Source organism: Nelumbo lutea, chromosome 6 (genome assembly GCF_056320005.1).
Source record: "Nelumbo lutea isolate HS-2025 chromosome 6, American lotus-T2T, whole genome shotgun sequence".
NCBI lineage: Eukaryota > Viridiplantae > Streptophyta > Magnoliopsida > Proteales > Nelumbonaceae > Nelumbo > Nelumbo lutea.
This window is the reverse complement of record NC_142689.1, coordinates 5013424-5035351: the sequence shown is the minus strand read 5'-3', so window position 1 is coordinate 5035351 and position 21928 is coordinate 5013424. Positions and strand designations below refer to the sequence as shown.

The following is a 21928-nucleotide window of genomic DNA, read 5'->3' as shown; positions in this document are numbered from 1 at the left end:
TCAGGTTTCATGCACAGGGGGTGCTATGAGAAACATCAAAATCATATTTCTTGAATCCTGGATTGTCCCTGCTTAGTTTGCCCTACGTAGCGCCTAGAGGTCCCTACATGTTTGAAAGACTACATATGCTCTGGCTTTCATACTTTCATGTCAAAGTGTCTCTCAATTCCAGATACCACCTCGTTGGCTGAAACGATAATGCTGCCAAACACCATCCAAGTCCCTGATCCTAAAAAGGCTCGGTGAATAATAGATGAACCTCTACGACAGTACAAGAGAAAGAAATTTGGATGCACAAACAAGATACTAACCACTGCAATCGATAAAAAGCATACAAGATTTCAGACAAACAAGAGGAGAGATTGTAGATGTTGGCATGCCAACATGTTGCATGTTGCGTGCTTCTTCAAATATATAAAACACTTTAAAGTAGAAAAAACGAATACCTAAATTCTGGTGTTCTAAGTAGTCCCAACAAGGCAAAACTGGTATGATGTACTAAGATGGTTACCAAATTGACAGAGAAAACAAAGAAGGAAAGAAGCAAAGTGACTATCAATCCTCTTCCTCGCCCTCATTCTCAGCAATGTTGAAGTAGCGCAACTCATAGACATTCCTGTCTTTGTTCGATGCAATGACTCGAAGCCAGTCCCTAACGTTGTGTTTTTTCAAGTACTTCTTTGTCAAGTACTTCAGGTACCTAGGTAAGCCATACCAAAAGTTAATTAATCAAATGAAATACAATTAGAATGCCAAATTACAACCAAAGAAATACGGAGTAATAATTAAAACAGAGAGTCTGGACCAATCCAACCTAAACCTTTAATTTTTCCATAAACCAATCATATGCAATATCATTATCATGTGGAGTCTGGACCAATCCAACCGAAACCTTTAAGTTTTCCATAAACCAATCATATGCAATATCCATTGGAGTCTGGACCAATCCAACCTAAACCTTTAATTTTCCTTACCAATCATAAGCAATATCCTGTGGAATCTGGACCAATCCAACCTAAACCTTTTCATAATGTATCTAGAAGGCAAATAACCAGTTAAAGGACCAAAAATCCCTGTTGTTGATCAAGGGAGGAAAACTAAAGTGTCTCATAATCTGTTGATCCTATTTGCATCAGCTCTAAAGATTAAAGAAACATCTCCATTCAAATAACATCACCCACCCTTCATGCCCAACAAAAAGAGGGCCTATTGTTGCATTGACAAGTATAATGACTTTAAATACTATAATTGGGGATTAGCATGTGAAGATAAAAATGAGTTTGCAATGCTTCCCATATCCCTTCCAATAATGATGTGTTTGCATCGGTGAATGCCAAGGGAAGATCCACATAAGCATGCCTCAAACCGGTTCTAGGGTTCTAGGCTAAAAGAATCACAAAAGAGCAAAACAGGGCTTCTGTTATCTCGGCAAGTAATCTGGTCTCCCTTAACCCTGATGACAGTACAAAGGCGACTTCCAAGGTAAGGGGTACCTATCGAAGGATGAATGGAGGATCCTGTGTCATCCGGTAAAGACCAATGGTTGTGGGCATCAGCAGGAAAGGCTACCATGAGCTTGCAAATGCAGAAAACAATGAACAAAGGAAAGCTGCTTCAGCCCACGAACTAAACGTCCAAAACCACGTAATGCCTTTCTCGATTTTTTTATCAGAATCTAGTTGCTAAAAAATCAATTTTAAAACGCAATTAATTGAATGACAGAATGACATGGTTGTTACAGCACAATTACTTACACCAATGACGTCTCTTTTGTAAACAAATCCAATAAAAACTTCCCAACTAGAATTATTGATAAGGGATTAAGTTCAGATCACTTTACAAACCAATAAACAGATTTCAGTACTTAGGAACATATTCACACTCAATCCACTCACAAACTACTTAACAGAGCTAAATAAAAAAGAAGCTTATAATCCAGGAGATAGAAATGAACAAATAGAGCTGCCAGAGTAGGAAGCTAACAGCATACCTCTTGGAGAAGGGGTTTTCAGAGGTGACGGTGATCTTGTTCTTATCGCGGGAAATGGTGATAGAATCGCCGAAAGCACCAGCCTTGCCTCCGACCTTGATCCGCTCCTGGAGGAACTTCTCCAAGGAAGCGATGTCCATGATCTTGTCTTCTACTGGTTTCGAGCAATCTATCACGAAGCTTGCTCCCTTCTTCTTTCCCTTCGGGGCGACCTTCTTTTCTTTACTCATCTTTCCTCTCGTCTATCCTCCCTCTTCCCCGCGGAAACCCTAACGCAGTCAAGCCGAGTTGGATGCGAACATGGTGCTTATATTCCACCTTGGAGAGTAAATGCTAAGGCCACGGTCTTGGCTGACAAACGCCAAAGGCAAGGGCCTCTTAAATCACAAAAACCGAAAAGCGACACGACATAACACCTCTTAATGGCTTAACCGGTTAACCCGAGCATTTGCACAAAGTTTCAAATTTATCTTTTGTCCTTTTATGCTTCGATAGATCCGTGGTGGACAAGCCCGTGATTTTAGTATTGCACTTTTAGGTCTGTTATGATGGGCTTTTCTGGCTTAAGCCCACTGCCCACCTAGGCCCACGATAGCTTTGTAAAATTATACATACAAATGAATAAGAGGTGCAACTCGGGCGAACAGGTCCTGGCCTCCTGGTTGACCCTCAACCTTGACCTTGCCCAACCCTGAAGGTGCAAATCTCGAATTTGGGCCTGGCCTAATTCCAGGTCAAATTCAAGTTTATCGATCCATGCCCAATTTGAGCTTCACATAAAATACATAATACAACTCAAGTCGAACTTTGGGTTCAAGTTTGGTCTGGTCGGGCTTTGATGGATGTGAGTGGGTTGGTTGGATTTAAAAGAATTTATGAATATTTCTTTCTATGATCATCCTTTATTATATTTTATAACCCAGTTTAAAGTAGAGTTGATGGGAGGAAATATATAAAACATGTATGAGTAAATGTTAATTATGTATGGTATAAGGTATTTGGGTCTAATTTTTATGATTTGTACAAAACCTAAGATAAGTATCTACTTTATATGGTATAGATAATTTTGATAATTTGCCAATGCCAACTGATGCACACCTCAAATTTTTATAAATGATGCACATCCTTATTTATGAATGGAGGTTGGTAGGGGTGTTCACGGGTCGGGTTGGGTCGGTTTATTGGGGTTTTTCCAACCAACTCGACTTGGTCGGGTTACCTGAGGTGGAAACTGAAACTGACCCACCGATAGGCCAAACTGATTTGGTCGGTTTGAATTGGGTTGGGTCAGTTTTGGTCGATTTCGGTTTTGCTCCTGTACAAAAGGACACCTAATTGAATTCTAATTGTAATTGCCTAATGGGTTGCCTATTTGGTGTCAAATATTATAGAAAGATAGAAATCAAGATAAATTGCCTATTCTAATTATAATTGCCTAATGGGCCTTTTAGTTCTAGTAGAAGACTAGTTATAGTTAAATAGGAAACTATTCAAACTATGAACTACTGAATATCGGATTGATTTTGATTTTCACACAAGAAAACCAAAACTGACCCAATATATCGATTTATATATTTTTCCAACCCAAAACTGACCGATACTGATGAAAACCCGACCGACTCGAATTGTGTCGATCCGAATTGATTGATTTGATCGAATTGGGCATTCTTATGAACAACCCTATAGGTTGGCACATTTTGAGCTTCCCACCAGAGAAGTCTCCATCCGCTAGTCTGGCCCATCCACAACGGTCGTAGTACAAACTCACATATTACATTATACTTTTTATACTTTTAGTGTATTATATACTCAGGTTCAACTATAATACGAAAAACATCATATCTGAAAAAAAATTTGTGATCAATCAATTAATATCATAAACGTATTAATCAATCAGATAGCATTTATCAAAAAAAAATCATGATGGATTTTGATTGGTCAAAATCATGATAAATTTTGATTGGTCAAAATCAAAAAATCATGAATTGCTACTTTTCATGTGAGTGAAGCACCCTAAAAATCTATGCATCACAAGCATAACAGTGGAAGAACACCTCATATATTTGTGGAGTAATATGTTTGGTTTGGTGGGTGTTTTTTTAGAGGCATTTTTTAGATAAATGTTTATCTTAAAAATTCTATTTAAACGTTTTTTACTTTTTCTATTTAGTTAATTGGTTTATGGTAAATAACACCCTATAAGTTACTTTTTACCTCAAAAAAAGTGCATAACATCAGCATTACATTTTAAGAAATATCCGGACAATAAGAGAAATATGAAATTTTTTAATATTTATTTAACAAACAGTAAAATCAAGCTGTGGTAAATGCCCATATAACCAAACATATAGAAGTTGGCTCCAATTCAGCCCGGTCCTTTTCAGAGTCGACCGACCAACCCCGAGACATATTACTTCATATCGGACCAGTTAAAACCAAACCCGTCGAAAGGGGAAGAGACTAGAGAGGGTCTGCGCCATAGGCGTTGTGTTGCAGTTGCAGTTGCAGTTGCAGACATGGCATACCTAAGCATGGGAGAAGCTCACAGACGAATCGCCGACTATCTCAGTCGCTTCTCCGAAGCCGTGTTGTCTCAAGACGGATCCTCACTGAAGCAGCTTCTCTCCGTCTCATCCAACTCCCCTATTCTTTTCTCCCTCGCCGACGCTCTCAACGTCTTCCAGGTTCACCAACTGTCCCCACATACATCTTCCTATCCTTCTCAGGGTACCAAAACCTCACGTCGAGTGTTAACCCCCTTTTTCTTGGTCGCAGGACGCAAATAGATTGATCAAACAGTCTGATCGATATTCGCAGCTGGCAGAAATCTTAGTCCCTTTTTTCCGTTGCCTGCAGAATTACAGAATCGAACACTTGGTTGATGCGTACACTGCCTTCGAGAAAGCTGCAAAGTACTTCCTTTTTTCTTTTTCGATAGTTTCTTATTTAATTTGTTGGATCTACACTATCAATTGAATTAGTGTCGCTTATGTTTGTCAAGGAAATTATGGTTTTATGATGCAATGTAACTGCAGTGCTTTTCTTCAAGAATTCCGTAATTGGGAGTCTGCGTGGGCTATGGAAGCAATGTACGTTATTGCCTACGAAATTAGAGTTCTTGCAGAGAGGGTAAGACGCTACAGTCTGTATCTTTATCTTTTACTCTCCTTTTAACATCATTATTTTTTCGGGATCTTCAACTATATTAAGAAAGAAAGAAAGAATACTCCCTGTGGATGTAGGCCGACAAGGAACTTGCTTCGTATGGAAAGAACCCAGAGAAGCTGAAGGGAGCTGGTTCGTTCTTGATGAAAGTGTTTGGGGCTCTTGCTGTATGCTTTTTTCTAATCCTAATTCATTGATTCTTCACTTGAATATTGTCCCAATGTCCCATAGCGATTAGCATGTTATTTGCTTTGTTTATTGTGGCCGTCCGGCTCAGATGTTTTTTCTAATGGTTTAAGTTAACTTCAAACAATTTGTTTGTATGTAATGCTCGCCGGTTTCTCTATATTCATCTGGCACCATTACATAAATTTGTACACCAAGCTCTCACATAAGAAAAAAGTTTTATTTCTTGCTTGTTGTCTCATATAAAGCAAACCAAGAGATGTTGCTTCTATCTCCATGCTATTTGCTGCACTATATAGCTTTTTGTATTTTTATTTGTTTTCACTTAGGACATGTTTTAATTGCTGCTGCTGCTTGGCTTTATATGTGCATCGGAGTTAACTTCTTTGTCTATTTCCTTACAAGTGAACCTGCATCTTGTAGGGGAAAGGCTCCAAAAGAGTTGGAGCATTATATGTAACTTGCCAGTTATTTAAAGTTTATTTTAAGGTGATTCCATTGTTTCTTTCATCCCATTTTTTATTGCCATTTTATGGGCAACGGATATTATTTATCTTCAAATTCTGAAAAAGTGTGTCAGAAAGTCCATGACAAAATCTAAGTTTTGTGAGTTTGCAGCTTGGTACAGTGCATCTTTGCCGAAGTGTGATAAGAAGCATTGAAACTGCTCGAATTTTTGACTTTGAGGAATTCCCTGTAAGAGATAAAGTAAGGCACTGAGTCTGATAGCTCAAAAGAAACTTCTCCTGTGATGATTTGATTCTCACACTATTTTATCACAGGTCACTTATATGTATTATACGGGCCGCTTGGAAGTTTTTAATGAAAACTTTATTGCTGTGAGTAATCTGATTCCCTAAGAAATTCATTAGATGATTATGTTCTTTTGTGCTTCTTATTTTATCGAACTTGAATAAAGACGCCAGTTTATCCTTGTTAACTCGACATGCTTTAATTGTCAATTTTTTTAGACATGCATACATGTCATATAGAAACAATGCCGTGGTTGGATGATTTCTGTTTTTCATCTTTTAAAAATGTGTGAGGAGTTTAATCCCCTGTATCTATTTAAGTCTCACAGACATGTATTCCATGTATCCATGAGACACCATGAATCTATGATTAGGAGGAAACTGAGAATCTTGTACTGGAGATGAGCTATATATCCTCTTAGGGGTAGTTGCATGTTCCTCTATAATATAATCTGAGTGCAAATTGGGTACCTGGTTTCAAGAATTTTCACCCCGATGGACCTAGCCTTCAAAACCTAACAACGTATAAGTTCGGGCTCACCCAAGTTGCACAACCTAAATTTCACTTTATCCAAAAAAAAGTTGCACCCCTAAATATGCTTCTTAAGAGACATGTAGAGAAACTTCAGTACTTAATTTGAAATTGAAACTAACAAAAACTGCCTTTGCCCCATTAAATCAATGGTTGAAATTTGTAATAATCTTCCAAAGAGAACTTTTAGATCAAGGTATGGGACTTTGGGGACTAAGGCACTAAGCTAATTTCCTTGAAAATGGATAGCATCACATGCATTGATTTCATTCCAAGCCTTATATAGGCCTGCAAGGCTGCAAGAATATTCTGAAGTATGTGGCTGTAATATCATGAGAATTATCAGCTTATACCCTAAATTGTATTTATTGATTCATTGAGTGAGAAAAAAAACTTCGTGACATTTTTCAAAAAGGTTTGATGTTTTATTGTCTAAAGTAATGTTTGAAATAATATGTTTTTTTTAGCAAAATAATGGGTTAATTGTGCCATATCTTCCTAACTGCACATTAGTGATGCTGATTTGGGAATACATCTCAACTATACACCTGGACGCATTCTTATTTATTTATTTTTTCCCTTCAGCTTGTAATTCTATTGGATACTCCATTGTAGACTTATCATGACACTAAGGATTCAAAGAAAAAAATGTTCATAAAAAGCATGTAAAGAATTAGCCATATAAGTTTTACCATTCTTTCTTTACCTATTACTTATGTTGGTTATTCTTGTGCATGATAGGCTGATCAGAAACTAACATATGCCTTGACGCACTGCAACCCTCAACGTGAAGCAAACATAAGGTTTGGTTCAGGTGTGCCTGCTGCATATATTTTGCAAGTGTACTGTTTGTGGGAACATATTGTTGCTCCTACCATTTGTAACTATTTTCATGCTATTGCTTCAATTGAATGTTTCTTAAAGTTCGGCTTCTTTCTAAATCTACAATGTGTTGAAGCAATGGTTTCTTTGTAAGAAATAAGCATGTTAATCTCTGGTTTTATAATTAACCAGTCATAACGGATCTGATTTGTTCGTATCTGCACTACTCTTCTGGTGGTGTCTAATCTGAAACATAGGGTATGCCATATATCAACTGTTCTTTACTGATTGTTTTGGTTGATTTCATATGGACATAGGTTAATCCTTAAATACCTCGTACCTGTGAAGCTTTCGCTAGGCATTTTACCAAAAAGTCGGCTCCTGGAGAAGTATAACCTGGTTGAGGTATAATCTCATCTCTAAAATGTTTTCATTTATTCCGCTTTCCTGATTTAGACTTTAGAGATACTTTTGATCTGTCTATAGTTTTTTCTCCTCTAAATATAGGGTTTATTAGTACCTTTAAGGGAGCATGAAGATGCCATGGTGTATAAGGGTCTTGGTGGAGGATACATGGAAATTCTTAGAGATTGTTGGAATAATGTAAGAATTCCTATATACTAAGAGAAGGCAACTGCCTGCACAGATGATTTCGTGGCAGATTTGGGACATTGCCTAATGGATTGGAGATGCCACTCAAGGGATATGTTCCATGTTTTAGAAAACATGCCATGAATGCTTGGTGAAGTAGAAAGAGAACCCTGCCACGGTGTCTTATTTCAGAATAAGTTTTTTTTGTTTTTATTAGTACTTATTTCAGAGTGAGTTATCTAATGGATCTCTGTATTGGTTCAATTGAATGTTCAATGGGCTTTGACTTTACTGTTTCCAACAAAAAAAAATCAATAGGCTTTTGACTCATAGAATTGGCCCTATACATGGGGTTGGATCTGCTGATACATAAATACATACATGAACATGGGATGAGGTTTTCTGGGTTTAGTTAGGCTGTGGTCTTTCCTGCATTGGTTGGTTTGAGAATCAAATCATTTTAAAATGCCAGATTTGTTGCAATTGTGCATCCTAAGAGATAGATGAAGACATAGTATTAGAGATAAGATGGTTTAGGAAGAGGCTAGCTGAAGGTTTTAAAAGAGATGGAAGAGGCTGAAAGGCATATGGACCTTTTGAAGTTTCATATTCTACCATACACTGGACCTTCTGAAGTTTCATATTCTAGTGCCAGCGAAGACCAGATTGAACCTTTTTTCTTCTTTGAGCTGAGGACGGGAAGGATGAAGGGGATTTAGTGTCAAGGTCAGTGGAACTAAATCAACTGATATTACTTGCTGAGTCAGTTGGTACCTTCATTAGGCTGAAATTTGTCCATGAATAAAAATGGAGAACAATGCTTTTCCATAACTTCGTAGGCTGCCAATTGAAGTTTTCATGACACCTGTTACTTGAGAGTTCCTTCAATTATCTATAGTTCAGACCTCTTTGGTTGAAAATTAATTCATCAAACCCTTTTTACTGAATCAAGGATTGAGTAGGCTTTTCAGCAGCACAGAACTTGATTTAATTCACAAGAAAACATAAATAAATAGTTAGGAGCAAGGAGAAATGAGAGACGAGAGAATGGAGGAGAGAAGAAAACTGGGTGAGAAATAGCAGAACAGACCGTGGGGTTCAAGAGAATCCCCACTTATGCTTTAACGAATGAAAGAATTACAACAGTTTCTTGGTAGGGCGGCAGCAATAAAGAAACAATAAGAGAGGCCCATTGGTCCCAACAAGGCATACTAAAATAATAAAAAAGATTAGATCACCCTGAAGTGGTCTTGTCAACAGATTATAACACCCCTAAACATAAATATGAATGTTAGAGATGGAACCTGGCGGTGGTCTGTTTATTCTTTTATTTTTTGTCACTTTCTTCTTTCCCATTGTCAATGTAAACTTTTATTTTGGAAAGCAGCCTTGTTATTTCCTACGAGATACTGCAATCTATTCCTCTTTCAATTTTTTTTTTTTTTTTTTTTTTTTTTTTTTTTTTTTTTTTTTTATAGAAAGTGACTGATTGTGTTATTTTGCAGTATAATAATGTGGTGCAAGCATTAAGAAGAGGTGATCTCCGGCTTCTTCGACATGCTCTCCAAGAGCATGAAGATCGGTATAGTTACCCATTGCTTTTGTACATTCTCAGTAATTAATGGTCAAGAAGTTCCTTTCTTGAGCCCTGTGTCTTTCAGATTCTTGAGATCGGGTGTATATCTTGTCCTGGAGAAATTAGAGCTCCAAGTTTATCAAAGGCTGGTAAAGAAGATGTAAGTATCTAGAGGGTTTTTAGAACTGTCATGCATCCTGATGCGAGTCAAAATAACCCCCCAAAAAAATGCTTTCATCACAACTCGTACTTCTCTTGCAGCTACATAATCCAAAAGCAGAAAGACCCCAGCAAAGCACACCAGGTGAAATTGGAAGTTATTGTTAAAGCCTTGAAATGGCTCGAGATGAACATGGATGTAGATGAGGTACTTGCATTTGCATGCTACTTTATCTGTTTTTTCCATTTAGCTTCCTATATTTGCCGAACCATTTGTGACGTAGAATATTTTTCGGTTTTTTTTTTCCACTTGATGATGTTCCATTCAATACTTAGATTATTAATTATGGTATTTAAAAAATTTTTGCAGGTGGAATGTATAATGGCCATTCTAATATATAAGAACCTTGTCAAGGGGTACTTCGCTCACAAGAGTAAAGTGGTTGTCCTCAGCAAGCAAGATCCTTTCCCCAAATTAAATGGTAAGCCAGTCAATTCATAGGGGAATTTTCTTATTTTCATTTCCTCCTGGGGATTTAAGATGTAACTTATGAAGGATGATATTTTGATGGTTATGGTCAAATTGGTTGTAGTTTCATGTAATTGAAGCCCAATTTTTCAAGGCCAACGTGGTTGAGCTCTGTTACTAGACACTGTTTTGATTTGGCATGCCTATGTTTCCTGGTATTATAACCAATGAGCAGGCGATAAGTTGATAAACAAGCTTGTACTGCTGGAACCATGGTTTTTAAAACCAACCCGGTGACTGAATTGGTCAGGGGTCCAGTTACCGGGTCGAATGGTCCGACTGTTCAAACTGAATGCTCGACCTGTTCTGACAAAAATAAAAATGGTTAAAACCGTTCGAATGGTTAACCGCCTGGTTCAGCGGTTCACTGACCAAAATCAATGGTTTTGGGGGGAAATCCTGTTTCTGAGAAAAACGGAACTGGTTTTATTTTTTTCTGGTCTGACCGTCTCTGGTCCGGTCCGGTTTTGAAAACCATGGCTGGAACCAACTGTAACATATATTTGATTTTACTAGAGTTGCTAGACCTAGACAGGGTGGATTGGAATGCCTAGAAAGAGCCAGATGATTCGATCTCATCTGAATGAGATAATGGAGTCTTCTAATCTGGAAAATCTCTAGGACTGGAGGATCATGATTCACTATCCCCGGTTGAATGGTAGAAATCTAGATTCAACGCACATATGCATGATTTTCTGGGCCCAGCATTCAATGGGCTTCAAAATGGTCGTTGATCAATAACACAATTGCTCAAGCAAGTGAAATCTTCCTGTACATCAAATCAGAGGGTGCCATGTTAACACCCTCTCATGCGTGAATCTAGCATGTGCGAGTGATATTAACACAGACCTTTTAAACCTCCTCCCGTTACAATTTTTATATATTAAAAATGACAGTAAATTTTAAATCAAATAAAAAACAGGGGTTAAGGATTTATTCTTCTCCTCTTTCCTCAAAATTTTTTCCAACTAACTCTACCAGAAAGAAAAGCAGGGGATAACACTAAAGATATTACTTCGTTTGCTCAATTTTGTTAAATATCGACGAAACTCCACCTGGGTCAATGTTCAAGGTATTGAGCTGATCTTCTCTAGATTTCAATAATAAGTAGATTGGCAATAAAATTTTGAAAATACAGGGCATCTATCACCTCCTATAGTTTTTTGTTAATCAGACTCAACAATCAATGATTTTCACAATAAAAAAGTTTTGCAACTCAAATAAGTTATAGCTGATCATTTCAGTTTTTTTTTTTGAACTCGTCCCCTGTTTTTCTTTTTGGTAGGGTTATTCAGTTAGTTGGAGAATATTTGAGGAAAGAGAGAAGAATAAATCCTTAACCCCTGTTTTTTATTTGATTTAAAATTTATTATCGTTTTAATATATATAAAAAATGTAACGGGAGGAGGGTGCTAACATGGCACCCTCTGATTTGATGTACAAGATGTGAAAGAATGAATGTGTAGGAAATCCGAACTCATATAAAAGCCTCTGATACGAGTCCGGATATTTGATTGTCTACATCTTTATGGTAAAAAGTAAAAACTACCCGGTTTTATAACGACAGGGAAGTTTTTGATTCAAATCACCATACTTAACCACCATTTTAAATTATCCAAACATTGGTTCAATATTTTCTTGTTAATACGGCCAAGTAAGGGTGTCAATGGACTGGTTTTGGATTGAACCCTGTCCGGTCCAAAATCAATTTGGATGGACCAGTAAGACATTAGATTGGACTAATTTGATTCAAAATATGTATTAGATTGGATTGAACTTGATCCATCCGTAATAAATTTATATTGGATTGGGTTGGATTAAGCCAATATATGGTCCATACTGATATGGGCTGGGATTTCTTCCTTAATAAAAAACAACTATCACATGGGATCTACTAGCTGTAAAATCCTGATTGAGCTTCGTAGCCAGTTGCACACGTCTTGTTTGTTGCAGGTCCAAGGTGATCCCGTCACTTTCTCCATGTTAAAACTTCTTAATGCCAATCCAAGCAAACAAAAGTATTCTTTTGTATATCTAAGTTCATTGTTGACACTATAGAGTTTCCACTCTTTAATTCAGATCACAGCAGGTGCAACACGTAACCATTATAAACAATTTCAACAACCCGAATGATGGTCATGGTACCACTACCAATGCAATTCTTCTTGTTCATGCGCCAATATTTGTTAAAAATATCTTCTCACTTTACCTCCAATTCAGTGAGGTGTCGTGTACTAACACTTTGATGATAAACATAGATCAACCAGGCACCACAGCGCATGCGCATGCAGTGAAAGTTCTCTCTTATAGCATGACCACTTTAAATCAGATGTGAATCGTCGGAGACTGTTCTATACACAGCAATGAGTGAGTTCAGGCATGAGTTTGAGTCTCTCTCAAGTTCATCAATACCCTCGTTGAATTTCTTCCTGGTTCATGGTTTCTGGGTTCCTTCTTAATCAGTAGGTAAAGGATCAATTCGATGACTTGGGCAACTTTTGTATGGTCTGATTGATAATTCAAGCACCACCTCTTATGTGCAAGTGCAAGCTAGCCAAGGTAAAACTGCTCTCTGAAGCTGCGCATGAGGCATCGTGTTTGCAATGCATAACCTTTATTCTTTCCTGTCAGAATAGTAAAAACATGGAGTGTCAGTGACGGTTGCCGCCTCCTGTCCCTGCTGGTTTTTCCTGTCGTGACTGTTTTCTGGGTTAAGACTGCACATGTTTAATTGTAATGGCATTTGATCGCTTTCCTGACATGCTATTAGCATCTTCAGTTCTCGAATTACCCGCTTTTTTCTTAATTGTAATGGATAAGTTGGTCGGTTGTAAGACAGTACTACTGAAGTGTTGTTGGTGCCCCATTTAGAATGAAATGTGGTATGAGAAGTGTGGGACGTGGTAAGAGGGGCCTGGGTCCACCATTCTTCTTGTACAACTCCATGACAAGTAGGCCTTGTGATATTGGGCAAAGCTTGATTTCAGAAAACCCTGCAGCCTTTGCCAGGTCGGTGTATTCTGCTATAGTTCGCTCCTTACCACCAGGATTCAATACCATCCCGAAGAGGTCTGGGGTCAATGCATTCAAAGACTCAACATTGTTTCCCAGCACCGGAGGGAGAGCGAACTCCACAACGATCACCTTCCCCCCATTAGGCAATGCCTCCCAGCAATTTTTTAGCAACCTGGTGCATCGGGCATCATCCCAGTCATGAAGTATCCACTGCAACCATGAAATATCAACTTCCAAATTAGTTGTCATTTCATTTTTTGTTTCTAGAGTGTCCAGATCCAACCCATACCCATTCTTCTCTTAATATTCTCCATTTCAGCATTTCTCTATGCCACAAACTTCTACAGGTGAAAACTATAATCATTGGACAGGACCAATCAGAAAACATACCTTCAACAGAATAGCTTGTGCTATTGGTACCTGTTCAAACATGTCTCCTGCAACATGCTCTACACCTGGGAAAATGATATGTTAGAGAGAGAGAGAGTTGTTGGAGAGAGAGAAAGAGAGAAAGAGAGAGAGAGAGAGCAACCTGGGAATTTAGGAGCATCAGCAATAACATGTGGTAACTCAAAATTGATACCCCGAATATGTGGAAACCTAGAGACAATCATACCAAGCAAGCTTCCAGTGCCTCCCCCAACATCCACCAACTCTCTGATATCATTGAAACCCTTGTACACCTTCAACACCTCATGGAAGAAGATCGCTGACCTAGTCCCTAGGGCTTGATCAAACACTGCCTTCATTCCTGGCTCTTTGGCTGCATACTCCAAGAAACTCAAACCGTGAGCCTTGTTGAATGGTATACATCCCTGTTCAAGTACAGCATCTTTAAGCAGATATAGACTCTCTATGACTGCCTTTTCAGAGCTAGCTAGCACTATTGGTGCTACCGAAGCTCCTTCTCCATTTGTGGTAACTAGACTGCGTGACTTGCTTGTCAATCCATATACCCTTTCATGTTTCTTCTCCCCTTCATTGCACGGTCTCATAGACATGGATAGGATGCAGTTTGCACCAAGCATCCTGAGTATACGGTCCAAAGCAGTAGCTGCATTCGGATTTGTTGTAGGCATCTTGGTAACCATCTCTGATGATGATAATTGTGCTCCAGGTCCAGCTTCAGCAATTATATTGAAGACATCGAGCTCAATAGCTGCTCTTATGGACATCTGTATACATATTAATCTTCCCAAGCCCCATCCTGTACAATCTGATATATGAGTTTCAGCAGCCTGAGCAGCAGCTGATGCCTTTTGTGACCTTAACATGCGAGATTTTGAGGGCTTTCCAACGTCATGATTGTGGTTTGGTTCAAATTGGCAGACACGATATCTACCATTTGGTTGGAGTGCAATAACCATGTGTGCCAAACAGCCAGTTCTTGTTTCTGGACGATGATTTTTCACATCTCGTTTATCATGACTGCGATGACCTTGTCTTGAGCAGCAAAACAGCCTACGCCGCACAACACCATCTTTGCATTTGTTTGCCCAGCTTCTTCGAATACTGAAACCAACCTTTCCACCATATTTGTTGTAAAAATTATAGGCACGCTCTTCAGATTCAAACTCCATATCGATTTCTGGTACCCCGTCACTTCCCTTGGTCTTGTCCTCCACAGGCCTATTGGACTCGGCTACTACCTCGAGATGAGCAAGTTCTGTGCTCTGGCATTCCTCCTCCAAGTCGATGTCAAACCTAGGTGCTGATGGAAGTCCGACCTCCATATCATCTTCGTGTGGACTACCTGAGATACTAGGGTCTCCACCATCCATTGCCCTTCAATGTCAAATCAGACTTAGAATGTATTGCATAAAAGTTAACTAAAACATCTTTCTTTTTTCTTCTCTTAAAAAGAAAGCAAACCATTTGATTATACTATCTATCCATCTTCAGTATCAAATTCAAATGACTCTAAGAGAGACACACCAAATCTTAGAGGAGCAAGGCTTCTTTAGATATGGCACTAAACAGAACAGAATGGCCAAACAGGATTCATGTTGATGATGATGTATTTCCACTTCGTCATGGGGTTAAAGAAGCTTCAAAAGGCTAAGCCTCCATATGGCATCTAGTACAAGTACAGATTAATGATGGGGGGGGGGGGGGGGGGGGCACAAATCAACCATAGTACCAAATTTAATCTAACAGATAACATACATGTTGTGATCACAAGAAAAAAAGTAATTCAAAACTAAAGAACACACACACACACACACACACAAAATTGTATTATTCAATTCATTAACCAAATAAGTCTCAACAAAACCGACAACGAATTAGAACCGTGTAAATTTGAAGGGGATTGGGCAGGAGGAGGAGGAGAAATAATTGATTATCGATTATTTCCTTGATCTGATCTTCTGAAGTGATTTTGGTCTAGGTCAGTATACAAAAAGAGTTGATTTAAGTGCTTTTGGTTTAGAATTCCCGAAAGAAAAGGAATAGCAAGGGTTTCGACGAGCCACTTTAAGTAACCAAAGCAGGGAAGCAGTGTAAGAGAAAGAGAATTTAACAAAAAAACCATGACTTACTCACCAAATTTCGTTTGTTTGTAAAACCGAAGCGTTTAATCCAGCCTCCAACCGTCCGTGGATGCAGATGAGCCTTTGGGAATCAAAAGACCGGTGGAGAGATTCCACCGGAGGGGCATTCCGGTGGTGAAGACCAAAGAGAAGCTTCTAAGAGAGGCGGACGACGACCGTCCCTAAGCTTCAAAGACTCAGACCGAATCAGTCTGTGTGTGTGTGGGGGAGACTTCTTCGTTTTGGAGGATTCGGGGGAATCAACGGATCTGGATTACTATGTACCTGGTTGGCATTCAAGGGAGGCTACATTTCACGTGAGCTGTCGGGTTGTAGACTTGTAGCCAGAGACTGTACCTATCATAGATCGACACGTGGATTTGTTATCCACAAAGTCTAAAAAGGCGACACATTTTCGACGCCGTGTGCTTTACTATCAACTTCCTTCGTCATACACAAGTCTAAAATTTCTTTTCGTTTTGTTTCGGGCATGGGTATCGGGGTATGGACATGGATCGACGCCGTGTACTATGAATTATGAATGAAAGGAGACATGGAAACATGAGCAGAGGTACACAAAAGACACAAAAGACTCCTGCAAGAGCATTATCATTGATTCTACAGCTTCTCTCTCTCTCTCTATATATATATAGGGAGTTAAGAGGTGCAGACCTAACAAACTAACTATGGAACAAATGATATATCTAATGTCTTGGGAAGGATACCGTTAGTTTTCTAATGGCAAATGTCCAACAGGAGGTCACTGGGAGATATCAAAAATGTTACGGTAAGTTTAGGAGAAAGTCATAAAAGTAAAGGTGTGCTTCAGATAGGGAGTAAGGATTGTAGTTGTATAACGGACTATGGAACAAATGATATATCTAAATACATGGGACCTACAACCATTTAATTTCTCAATATAACCCATGTATTTTATCACTGAGGCATCACCATTGGTTCCACAACCAGCTGAAAGCTAATCGGAATTCTTAGAGAATAACGCTTAGGCTGTGTTTGGTTTGAAAGAAAAAATAGGAAAATGAAGGGAAATGTAAGAAAACCTTTACAAACCTTATATTAATTCCCTATGTTTATGTTTCTGTTCCTTTCTCTACCTTTTCCTTCAAACCAAATATAATCTTAGTTTATTAATTGGATTCAACACACATTTGCTGACTTTCTTACCAAATTAAAAAGAAAATAAAGCATGGGTTGATAATCACCCCTAGATAACGGCAGTATAAAATTATTTTTTAATGCGACATTGAGAGAGAGAAAGAGAGACCTTGAGAAAAGTCCGTAAACAATTCCTAATTAGTATATGGTGTCTTTTTTTTTCTCAAATAATAAAGGTAATAAATCATATCAATTCTGTGACGTACTTATCTAGTAAAGGGCTACCATTTAAAATATAGACAGGTCCATTATGTAAATATGGGTTAGTTGATCCAAATGGGTCCCTAAATAGTCAAAGCTTCGAAACCGTCCATATATACGTTGAATATTAAAATGCTTCATGATGCATAATTCAGAGAGATGGAAAGCGAGTTCAGGTCCATTTTGGAACACAGAGTACCCCTGCCGACAATCTTAATCAGTACAATTGATTTTCCGTTTGCTGTGCAAGTATAAATTATGAAGGATTTACATCAACACACTCATGTTCAATGGCAACCGAATGCAGCAGCAATTATGGTCTGTCATGAGCTTTGGCAGAACGAGTATCCTTACCAACCGCACGGATGATGTGAGGTATAGCTTCAAAACAGATAGAAGAACCAACTTTGTTGATGGCCTGGAGAAGTGACACGAACTGAAGCTTTCAAACACCCCTTGATGGTCTCTCTTGATGTCTTGTGCTTGTTTGTTCTATATTCAGGTGTTGTCCTCAACCTCTGTGTTGAAAACAAAACTTGGAAACACTGTAGTGATGTCCCTGTAGGATAATGAATGTATCGAGTAACATTAACATTTTGCAAGTAATAAAAGACTCGAGCAAAACTTATGACAGACTTCCTATAGGCTTATACCTATACACCTCGACTGGCTATAGATCTATAGTGCATTTAAGCAGTTGATAATATAAGTTTTATCTCATTTACTTCATTACGTACGTAAGACTCCTAAACTATGATTCTGAAAATAAATACAAGTTACTGTAACAACCAATCGTGGGAATCAAAAAGGGCTGAAGAAAGAATATAGTCCCAATTATAGAATTTTTATTAAAAAAACATTATCTAACCACTGACACAAATCCTATAGAAAAGTTAGGTCTCAATTCCAGGTAATCAGCGAGAGATCTACTTTAGTTGGTAAATTTTCCTTTGTTTTTGGCAGGGGTGTTTTAATGTTCAAACCCCAGACTGGGACTGAATCCCACACTTTCAGACTGCTTCCAAGTTGAAATACAAGTAGGGATCAAGTTGGGTTGAGGTCAACCCTAACCCAACCCAACTTTTTCAGGTTGGGTTTTGATCAGGATAGCCTGGTTTCTTCACTTCATTTTGCTAAATGTTCTTATTTTTTAGACTTAAGATTACTACATATATGTTATACATGTATTCTACCACACATGCTTATATAATACTTGAAACATACAAAATATAAAGACATGTCAGTTCAGGTTGGACAAGGCCTCAAACCTGACCCAACTCGAAGGCTGAAGCTAAGTGGGATCCATATTTTTCAACCCTATCCCCAATCTGAACTTCAATCCAAGCTGACTTTTTTGGGATGGCTTTGGGTTAACCCAGCCCAAGTTGTAACCTAAACACAAGTCCCAATTGGAAAGGCTGAAAATCCAAAACCAACAGTCACCCAGGAATTATTTTCAATCATCAAGGCCATAATAAAGACATAAATGGGGTTTAGTGTCTCTTGGGAACAAGAAGATATGTGTAGTTATGCCAGTTACTTGGTAAAATTCAAAAAGGCAGTAACACCATTTTGTTGTGTGAGGCTACTAGAGCGGGAGTTGAGGTCCGTAGGCTTTGAAGGCCATGGGAAAGTTTGTGGCGGCAGGCCAGTGGAAAAAAACTTTGAAGGTAGAAGTAAAGGAGTTCCTGTTTGAAGAAATGAGATTGAAATGTCTGCTGAGCTTGAAGAAGATATGTAGTAGGGGATGGTGCTGCTACAAGGTTTGGGAGTGATTGAATGGCTCAAAGATTTTGTGAAAGGAGCGAATAACGAAGGTAAGCAACCCAACTAGAAGGGGTACCCTTCAGATGCTGGAAGAAGATATGTAGTAGAATGCAAGAGAAACTCTAAAGCTTCAATTATATCACTGGTTGAATACTTTGGTAAGGGTAGGAAGCAGATTGTCTGTTTCCCATAGGGAATAAAAGGTCAGGGTTGGAAGGAAGTTAACGAGATGTTAAGTGAGCTGTTGCATTGGACGGCTGGCTAAACAAGTAGAAATTTAACAGAGAAGGAAAAGAAACTTATTACTGCTAGCCAGGATGTGCCTGGCAAGAAAAAGGTTCTAATACTGGTGAATGGTGCAGGGAGACACAAAATGGGAGCTAATCTAAAGAGAGAAGACTGGGAAAATAAACTTGTAGTTGAAGCAGAAACCGGGTTTGAAGACTGGAGTAGAGTTGCAGATTTATTAACAGAAAGATTGAAGTTGAAGAGGATGTTCATTTTAACCCCTTTTGAGAAGTGTAAGGCAGTGCTGCATCTGCTTGAGAACAGAGTAGAAATTGCGTCCTTAAACATCCAAGCAGACTTTGGGAAATTTACAATCTCAAAATGGTGTCCAGGGTCAAACTCCAGAGACCTCTTTGTTGAAGATGGGGTACTGTGAGAATCTTACGCTTTCCTTTTCACTTGTGGAAGCAAGAAATTGCTGAATCTATTGCAGAGATGTGTCGAGGGACACCTGAAGGTGCTTACTGGGGAGATCTCCACTCTGCAGCTATCTTACCAAGTGGAGTGAAGCCAGAGGAGATACCACGAAAGATAGATCTGAAAGTGTAAGGGCAGTTTGTGATGGAGCGCAATCCGGTCGGTCTTAGCTGTCAACGAACTCGCCTCTGAGCTGGAGCGTCGGGGACCCTGAAACGGGAAAAATGAGAGAACTCCGGGGGGAATCCGGTGTGATAACTCCAAAGCTCAAGTCAATAATCTCTCAAAGGCAAAGTGTAGACCAGATGGCGCAAAGTTCACATACCTTGTTCGTTGGGGGCAGGGGGCTCTTATAAACACTTCGCGCACTCGCTCCGAGGCCCTTGTCAGGTCGGGTATGATTACCCTTACGTCTGTCAATTCGGCCGTCGTCCTTTCTGCTGGGACAGAACCGTCACTGCCTAACCGTCTCTCTAACTGGAGATGGCGGTGTCAGGTGGCGGTGGCAGGTGGCCGTTTAGAGTGCGGCCATCAAGCGTTAGATCCCAAGCCAGTCAGGTGCGGTGCCCTTGGGAACGGACTTCCTCAGTGTCAGGCATATTACGGTTTGTTTGGTTTTGGTGCCCTGAAGGTGTGGTGGTGAGCAAGGCGAAGTCTTGAGTTCGGAGGTATGTATAGGGCAGGTCAGTTCGGCGAGGTGTATCCCGGGTTGTTACAAGGCAGGCCAGTTCGGCGAGGTGTATACCGAGCTGTTACCAAGTAGGTCAATTCGGTGAGGTATGTCCCGAACTGTTGCAAGGCAGGTCAGTTCGGCGAGGTATGTCCCGAACTGTTGCAAGGCAGGCCAGTGGATTACTTTCCGGTTTGGGGCCAAGGGTGGATTCGGGCCCCTAGTAGGGAGTTCAGTCCGTTGGTTTCTCCTCTTGGTGAAAACGCCTTAGGCTTGCTTTTGTGTCGAGCTGTTGCTTTTGCCACGTGTCACATAACTGTGAGGTCGGGCCAAATCATCCTTCATCAATTGCCCCCCACTCCTCGCGCCAAGGGTCTTGCCCTAGTGCGGGGAGTTTTGCAAGGTGGTAAGTGGATTTGTCCCGTCCTTCGAATCTTGACTGCGCGAGTTGCATTTGCCAGAGTTCTTCGGTTCTGAGAAGGCAGGAAACGTGCCTACTGCTCATGAATGTTGATGGTCGTGACAGCGCGCGTTTTAAATTTCAAAAATTCGCGCCGCTGGGACGTGATAGTGGGTCATTTAAATTTGAAGAAAGCGCGTCTGTCGTTCTGAAGGGACGTGCGCTGGCGGTTTTTGTCAGTTGTAGGGGGACGTGCGGCGCGGTTAGTTTCAGAAAGACGATGCGCCGATGCGACGTCGGTTTCAAAAGACGTGCGCTGCCGTTTCGCTTTTTTTGGAAAGACGTGTGCCAATCACGTCTCGACCTCAAGGGACGTGCTGTCAGCGCGAATGTGGGCCGTCGGATCGTCTTTGATCTGCATGGTTGGTTCTTGGTTACTGTAGCTATAAATAGTGGGGACCAGTCGATTTGTCACTTCTGCGGTTTGCCTATTAAGCTCGCATCCAACTTTTCAGCTCGCGTCCAAGTTTTTCAGCTCGCGTCTAGGCTGGTACTTAGCCTCCAAGGTTTTTTGGCTTGTTCCCGTCTCCGGATCCTTCAAAAACTTTCTTCCGGTGAGTACCTTCCTGAATCCACCTATTTTCCTCGATGTCTAGCTTTGATAGCTCAGACGACTCTTCAAGTAGGACTGATGTAGGTTCTACAAACCGAGTCGTATCCCCCGACTGCCTTAGTGATCCCGAGGTGGAACTTGAGGATGACTATGAACCCGTAGGCCGAGCAGCTTCAGGCAGTTTGGCGTCTACCTCTCGCCGAGGTCGGATGCTAGATAGGTTTGGTCCCTCAACCATGACGCCCGAGGGGCTCCAATCTATACTCATGTCTTACAATATGCCTGAGGGGTATATATATTTCATTCCCTCGGGTAGTTTTCCTTGGGAACACGGTCCTGACGAGATCGTGATTTTTCGAGACCAGCTCGCCGCGGGGCTGCGACTACCTTTCCACCCCCTTTTAGTCGAAGTCAAAAACCACTTTGGCGTTACCATTGGCCAGCTTCACCCGAACTCTATTCGGAACCTAGTGGGGACAGTCTCCCTCTTCTGTGAGCAGAATTTCCCTTTAGACTTAGAGATATTCTCCTCCATCTTGATGCTTAAA

The 21928-nt window shown here is 39.9% G+C and overlaps 4 protein-coding genes across 4 annotated transcripts in view; 1 reads left to right on the top strand and 3 right to left on the bottom strand.

Annotated features, from left to right (window-relative positions):
• Positions 1–285: 285 nt before the first annotated feature.
• Positions 286–2384, bottom strand: LOC148846972 (large ribosomal subunit protein eL22z-like). The gene is made up of 2 exons (XM_088948596.1): positions 1991–2384; positions 286–700 (listed from the first exon to the last, which is right to left on the bottom strand). The coding sequence occupies exons 1-2, from the start codon at positions 2218–2220 to the stop codon at positions 556–558; spliced, it is 375 nt and encodes a 124-aa protein (XP_088804722.1). The 5' UTR covers positions 2221–2384; the 3' UTR covers positions 286–555.
• A 1979-nt stretch (positions 2385–4363) lies between these two features.
• Positions 4364–10426, top strand: EER5 (proteasome family protein). Its single transcript, XM_088948958.1, has 13 exons — positions 4364–4674; positions 4766–4902; positions 5026–5119; positions 5233–5322; positions 5765–5830; positions 5960–6049; positions 6124–6180; positions 7367–7428; positions 7765–7852; positions 9544–9620; positions 9700–9774; positions 9876–9981; positions 10144–10426. Exons 1-13 carry the CDS (start codon positions 4507–4509, stop codon positions 10273–10275), a joined length of 1242 nt encoding a protein of 413 aa, XP_088805084.1. The 5' UTR covers positions 4364–4506; the 3' UTR covers positions 10276–10426.
• A 1619-nt stretch (positions 10427–12045) lies between these two features.
• Positions 12046–16252, bottom strand: LOC148846970 ((S)-scoulerine 9-O-methyltransferase-like). Its single transcript, XM_088948956.1, has 4 exons — positions 15862–16252; positions 13850–15102; positions 13708–13772; positions 12046–13527 (listed from the first exon to the last, which is right to left on the bottom strand). The coding sequence occupies exons 2-4, from the start codon at positions 15096–15098 to the stop codon at positions 13144–13146; spliced, it is 1698 nt and encodes a 565-aa protein (XP_088805082.1). The 5' UTR covers positions 15099–15102; positions 15862–16252; the 3' UTR covers positions 12046–13143.
• Positions 16253–17345: 1093 nt separating this feature from the next.
• CBL10 (calcineurin B-like protein 10) overlaps positions 17346–21928 on the bottom strand; it is a 28855-nt gene continuing 24272 nt past the window's right edge. The window contains exon 9 of the mRNA XM_088948957.1: positions 17346–17784. Coding sequence (XP_088805083.1) covers positions 17724–17784 — 61 coding nt within the window. The 3' untranslated portion in view covers positions 17346–17723. The remainder of the gene's footprint in view (positions 17785–21928) is intronic.

Excerpts from the sequence above, each read along its gene's own strand:
- LOC148846972 (XM_088948596.1), bottom strand. The coding sequence starts at position 2,220 with ATGAGTAAAGAAAAGAAGGTCGCCCCGAAGGGAAAGAAGAAGGGAGCA. Across the intron at positions 701-1,990 it reads GAAAACCCCTTCTCCAAGAG|GTACCTGAAGTACTTGACAA; the intron begins GTATGCTGTTAG and ends TGGCTTACCTAG.
- EER5 (XM_088948958.1), top strand. The coding sequence starts at position 4,507 with ATGGCATACCTAAGCATGGGAGAAGCTCACAGACGAATCGCCGACTAT. Across the intron at positions 4,903-5,025 it reads GCCTTCGAGAAAGCTGCAAA|TGCTTTTCTTCAAGAATTCC; the intron begins GTACTTCCTTTT and ends ATGTAACTGCAG. Across the intron at positions 9,621-9,699 it reads CTCCAAGAGCATGAAGATCG|ATTCTTGAGATCGGGTGTAT; the intron begins GTATAGTTACCC and ends TGTGTCTTTCAG.
- LOC148846970 (XM_088948956.1), bottom strand. The coding sequence starts at position 15,098 with ATGGATGGTGGAGACCCTAGTATCTCAGGTAGTCCACACGAAGATGAT. Across the intron at positions 13,773-13,849 it reads TGATGCTCCTAAATTCCCAG|GTGTAGAGCATGTTGCAGGA; the intron begins GTTGCTCTCTCT and ends TCATTTTCCCAG. Across the intron at positions 13,528-13,707 it reads CACAAGCTATTCTGTTGAAG|TGGATACTTCATGACTGGGA; the intron begins GTATGTTTTCTG and ends TCATGGTTGCAG.